Below are 6,000 nucleotides of genomic sequence, written 5' to 3' on the forward strand. Positions count from 1 at the left end.
ACTACTTGTCGGGCCTAATCCACTGTCAATGCTATGTAAATAGTTGTTCTATTGTATTGTTTGGAAAAATAATGACCACAGAAAATTGTCTGTACATTTCAATCCAAATGCAATTTTTTTTTCTGAAAATTTCCACCCGTGATTGATGGACTACTCAGATTCAGAACCCACAGATTCAGAGGGAAGGCCAAGAGTATTTCCATCCCAATTGGTCACAGTGTGCTAATCTGATTCTTTAAGTCTTATGTATCTCAGTTGGCAAATATTTTGAACATTCCTTTGAATGCATTCTGATGTTTCCCATTGTCTTTAGTTTGTAAAAGGTATTGGTCACAGCCCCACACATTTATTTCGTGGCTTACCAATGTATTCCGACCCACTTGGAAAAGCATTCCTTGGAAGCTTGTGACTTCTAATTCTTTTTGATTTGAACACACACACACACACACATCATTTCTGAGGGAGCTTTAGCAAAAATCAGCCAGGCCAGGGTCCAGGGGCCTCAGCAGATGGAGATAAAGAAGGGAGAGAGATCAGCTCACTTCTGTCACTCAGGCCCTGTGATCTCACATGTCCCTGGGTTGTCACTGCCTCCCAGTGCCCAGCTCTGGGTCTGCTCCCTTGGCCCCCAACAATCTGGAGACCACGAAGCCACGGTTTCTGCCACTAGGGGGTTTTCAGTCTAGTGATAGGCTTAGAACAAGCATTTCCAAACCATTAAACAAAGCATCGCACACCAATGCCCCCTAGGCCAAATCTAGCCCTATACAAGTACCCCATTATTTCTAGCTTTTCCTGAAAGATAAAAAATTCTGGCAACAGTGAATCTCCATTCTTGCTTAGCACCATATGGCTAGGTAATAGCTGCTTCTTTTAAAAGAGCAGGAATCTTCCAGTTCAGCAGTCTTATCAAGGGACAACTTAGATCAGTGGCTAAGAGCATGAATTCAAGCCGACAGGTGTCGTGGTGCATGCCTATAATCCTAGCAACTCCGGAGGCTGAGGCAGGAGGATTGCGAGTTCAAAGCCAGCCTCAGCAATTTAGTGAGGTGCTAAGCAACTCAGTGAGATCCTGTCTCTAAATAAAATATTTTAAAAAGGTCTGGAGATGTGGCTCAGTGGATAAGCACCTCTGGGTTCAATCCCTGGTACAAAACAAAAACAAAACATGAACTTGAAGCCAGATCTGTGTGGGTTTGAATACTGGCTTAGACCAGGATTAGCTGTGCAGTCTTGGGCAAGTCAGTTAATCTGTGTCTGAGTTTCCACATCTGTAAAGTGGGGGATGGTTAAAACATACCTCCCTGCCTCATAGAGATACCGTGAGATTTGAGTTAATTCACATAAAGTTCTTAACGACAGTGCCTGGCAACACAGTAACTCATTCATTTACATTACTTGCTCGTCTTCCTCTATGTATTTGAGATTGCAATTAAACAATCACCAATGTCAAAGCTGAATGGAGAACAGGGTGCCATGGGAGTGTGGCTGGAGGGACCAACTTAATCTGGAGACTGGGAAATAGCTTTTGAGTGAATGAATGGTCTGGGAGCAGATCCATGCTGCAGATACACACTGGGATATACCAGAAGGCCCCACGGACCAGGTTCTGACATCCCCAGGGGGCTCAGAGCCTGGGCCAAGCTGAGGGCCAGGGCAGGAGGGGCTGGGCATCTGGGAGAATGCCAAGGCTGCCAACCCACCTGCGTGTGCCCTACCTGTTGGAATTTCTGCAGGACGGATTTGGCCAAACTCCTGATATTCTACAAAGACCTGAACCAGAGATCCATCATGGAGAGCCCGGCCAATAGTGTGAGTGGTGTCCTTCTGGGACCTGTCCTGGGTCTACAAAGGTGCCCGTCTTCCTGGCCTTAGGGAGCAGAGTCAGTTTATGGGGATCTCACCTGAATGACTGAGGCCCCGAGAAGCCAGCCAAGCCCCCAAGACAGAACAAACCAGCAGAGAGAGAAGGGACAGGAGGCCTCTCTGCTGCTTCCCCCAAGCTTGTTCAGAGTCTTTGGGACATGACCTTGAGAAGCAAGGCTGTACAGCTACCTCCTGAAGCCAAAGACCAGGAGGGAGCTCTAGGCCCGGAGCAGAATCCCTGTGGGAGGCCAACTAAGGGTAGGGTCCATCTTGATGGTGGGGCATGCCCTCCCTTGCAGATCGAGATGCTTCTGTCCAACTTTGGTGGCCAGCTGGGCCTGTGGATGAGCTGCTCCGTCGTCTGCGTCATCGAGATCATTGAGGTGTTCTTCATTGACTCCTTCTCCATCATTGCCCGTCGCCAATGGCAGAAAGCGAAGGAATGGTGGGCCCGGAAGCAGGGACCCTCCTGTTCCGAGGCTCCTCCCCCTAGGCAGCAGGGCCAGGACAATCCGGCCCTCGATATAGACGATGACCTGCCCACTTTCACCTCTGCATTACGCCTGCCTCCAGCCCTGGGGGCCCAGGTGCCTGGCACACCACCCCCCAGATACAATACCCTGCGCTTGGAGAGGGCCTTCTCCAGCCAGCTGTCAGACACCGAGGTGCCTGAGGAGCCCTGAGGCGGGAATGGGAAGAAAGAGCTAGTCGTGGTGTGAGGACTTAGTCCCTGTCTCCCAGACACAGAGGGGGCCCTCCTGCTCCCCCGCTCTGGGCTTTTGAGACACTGACTGAAAGCCTTCTGTGAATAAGAGAGGGCTTGGGCAGGTGCAGGAGGACCTGTTGGACCCTGCCCAGTAACACTACCAGCCAGAATGTGCTAGATCCCACGCCCGAACCAAGAGACAGGGCTGAGGAAACCGTGCTGGCCCAGGTGAAGGCCAGAAGGGAGCTCTTCACCGGGTCTTGAGAGAGAAGGACACCTTTAAGCCCCAAGCCCAGGGTTTCATCTGCTCCCCTGTCCTGGGCTGGGGCCCGAGGTTGTAACCTTAGGTAGCAAGGCTGGACGGCTACCGACCAATGACCAAAGACAGGAGGAAGCACCAGTCCTGGAGTCGGGCTGTTGGCAAATACATGATCCTCGGTCACCAACACTGGGGCAAGGTGTCCTCTGGGCCCCAGGGCAGAGAGCTGGCCCCAGCCCTGGGAGTGTGTGTAGGGAGGGGTGCAATGGAGGGTGTGGTAGGATGGTCTACTCTGGGGTTGGGGCTGGGGCCTTGCTCTGGGCAGCTAAGGCAGGTCCCAGGGCCCTTCCCAGAGACCGGCTAGTTAAAGGGCAGAGCTGGACACTGCTGTCCTGTGGTGTCCTGACCCTTCTTCAGCTACTCTTGCTTTGGACTGACTCAGCACCACCCTAGGCCAGAACGACCAATGCCACTTCCAATGTCTTGCCAGCCACACAACAGCTTGCATTCACACCCTCCAGCTGCAGAGTCAGCCCGAGAACAGGAGGCCGGGCACTGTTCTCAGCCCTTCTATAAATTAGCCAAGGGGACAGCAAAACTCCACCCCACAAGCCAAATCCTGGTTTTGCTCATGAACTGAGAATGCATGGCTATTGTTTTTACTTTTCAAAGAGCTGGAAAAAATATATCAAAAGAAGAATACTGGGTTTCTCATGACAGTGATATGAGATTTGAATCTCAGTGTCCATAAATAAAGTTTTATTGGCACACAGCCACACCTGTTTGCTTACACGTTGCTTATGGCCGCCGTGTGGGTTCCCACGGCAGAGCTGAGGGGTTACATCACGAACCCGCAAAGCCAGCCGAGTCTACAGCATTTCTTCAGGCAGAAGGGGGTCCTTCAACCATGAATGGAGGACTAATTTCAGGACTAATCACGGCACAGGGATGGCTGCTAGTACAGTCCTGAGTCTTTGTGGAAGAGCAGCTGTGAGGACCCGGGGACTCCTGGTCCAGCCACCCCCAGGCCTGTGGCTGCAATAGCAACCTCTGCTCCATGTGGTGTTCCCCTGGTCCTCAGGGATGTAACCCTGGCCAGGAACCCAACCAGCCAGGGTGCACTAGATGCCGTGGTCAGGAGTCAAACCAGTCAGCAGAGAGGAGGTCATGGTGACCTTGGGCTGGAGAGCCCTCCCTTGAGGGGGCTCAGAAGCCAGGGCTGATGCAGGTCAGCACCAGATGACAGAGGGCTCCCGGCTGGCTGGCTCCTGTCCAGGCTGGGCAGGAGTGGCCGCAGCCGGTGCCGACAGGGAACTTGCAGCGGATGCTCACCTGGGTGCTACCCAGAGAGGAGCTTCCTCCTCCACCCCCGGGGCCAGCAGAGGAGTTAGCTGTGCCCTCAGATTCATGGAATTGACCAGCCTGGGCATGATGTCACCCGTGGGAACACTTCCAGCAAGGCTGGGTTTGCTGCTGGGAGTGTCCCAGGTAGGGCCGTCAGCATCTGGTTCGGCTGTCCCTTAGCACTCGGGCGGGGACACCCCCTGGCTCCAGCCGGCTGTGTCCCTGCCTGGCTCCAACAAAGCCCCACGCTGCCCTTTCTCCTCCCCTCGCCTGTCCAGGTCAGAGGCAGACGTTATCACCTCTGCAGAGTCACCTTTCACCCTCCCAAAGTGGAACTTCCACCATTTTAAAATTTTCACCCCAGAAACAATATTGTATCCACTTGGCTGTCTCTTCCTCAGAGACCACGTGCTCCGAGAGGACAGGAATGGGGTTTTATCTCTCTGCCTCCAGACTGGGACAGAACTGTTGGCATCTAGGAAAAGTTTGTAGAGTTAATGAAAACAATAAAAGGGCATATTCATTGAGTTCTTATTGTTTGCTGAGGATTCTGCTGTTTCACTCCACACACATCAGCTCATGGAACTCTGACAGCTTGGGTTTTTTGTTTTGTTTTGTTTTGGGGCTTTTTTTTTTTTTTTGGTACCAGGGATTGAACCCAGGGGCACCCAAACACTGAGCCACATCCCCAGCTGTATTTTGTATTTTATTTAGAGACAGGGTCTCACTGAGTTGCTTAGGGCCTCACTTTTGCTGAGGCTGGCTTTGAACTCATGATCCTCCTGCCTCAGCCTCCAGAGCCGCTGGGATTACCGGCGTGTGCCACTGCACCCAGCCGACAGCTTGGTATTCTTGCAAATAAAGAAACTGAGGCAGAGAGAATCCACATAGCCACACCACTGGTGACTAGTGGGCCCCTCCACTCATTCTCCGCTCACTCACTTATCCTTCCAGACCAGGTACAAATGTCGCTATCTCTGTATACAGTGTTCCCTTGGCTGGGGGGATGTCTCCATGGTAAAGCTCTTGCCTAGCATGCACCGAGACTTGGATTTGATCCTCAGCACTAGGGGGAAGAAAATAAAAATAAAAGCCTTACTATAGGGCTGGGGTTGTGGCTCAGCGGTAGAGCGCTCGCCTAGCATGTGCGACGCCCTGGGTTCCATCCTCAGCACCACATAAAAATAAATAAAGATATGTGTCCAACTAAAAAATAAAGATTAAAAAAAAAGAATTAAAAAAAACCCCTTACTATAGGTTTTCCTTTCCCAGCAAGTTGGAGTACTACAAATCACTGACAGAATAAGCAAACCTTTCTGTTTTCCACCGTGCAAAAACGGAGGCCCAATCCAGGATTACAGGTGTGGGCCACTGCATCCAGCTAAAAAGTTTTCTTTCAGAATAAGTTTCTGATAGAATACTACTCAGCCATCAAAAGGAACAAAGTACTGACATAGATGAACCTCCAAAACATTATTATGCTAAATGAAAGAAGCCAGGAGACAAAAAAGGCCATACACTGTGTGATTCCATTTGAAAGTCCCAAAATAGGCAAATCCATAGAGACAGAATGCAGACTTAGGGCTGGAGGCAGGGAAAACAGGTGTTGATTGCTTGATAGGTATGGTTTCCATTTGAGGGTGGTTTGTGTTTTGGAACTAGGTCCAGGTAGTGCTCATATAGTACTGTGAATGTACTAAATGCCGTTCAACATTATACTCTAAAATGGTTAATTTTACCTTGTATGAACTGTATCTCTGTAAAAAAATTTCCAAGCTGGGGCCGGTGGTGCATACCTGCAGTCCCAGCAAACCAGGAGGATGAG

The 6,000-nt window shown here is 50.8% G+C and overlaps 1 protein-coding gene across 2 annotated transcripts in view; it reads left to right on the forward strand.

Moving 5' to 3' along the window:
• The window catches only part of Scnn1g (sodium channel epithelial 1 subunit gamma), a 29,346-nt gene extending 25,739 nt beyond the window's left edge, over window positions 1-3,607 (forward strand). For both annotated transcript variants that reach the window (XM_046454625.2, XM_046454627.2), the window contains exons 12-13: window positions 1,737-1,812; window positions 2,166-3,607. In XM_046454625.2, coding sequence (XP_046310581.1) covers window positions 1,737-1,812; window positions 2,166-2,549 — 460 coding nt within the window. In that variant the 3' untranslated portion in view covers window positions 2,550-3,607. The remainder of the gene's footprint in view (window positions 1-1,736; window positions 1,813-2,165) is intronic.
• Window positions 3,608-6,000: the final 2,393 nt, after the last annotated feature.

This window comes from Marmota monax, unplaced genomic scaffold (assembly GCF_021218885.2).
Source record: "Marmota monax isolate L192 unplaced genomic scaffold, Marmota_monax_Labrador192_F-V1.1 WCK01_AAM20220418_F8-fsc00086, whole genome shotgun sequence".
NCBI lineage: Eukaryota > Metazoa > Chordata > Mammalia > Rodentia > Sciuridae > Marmota > Marmota monax.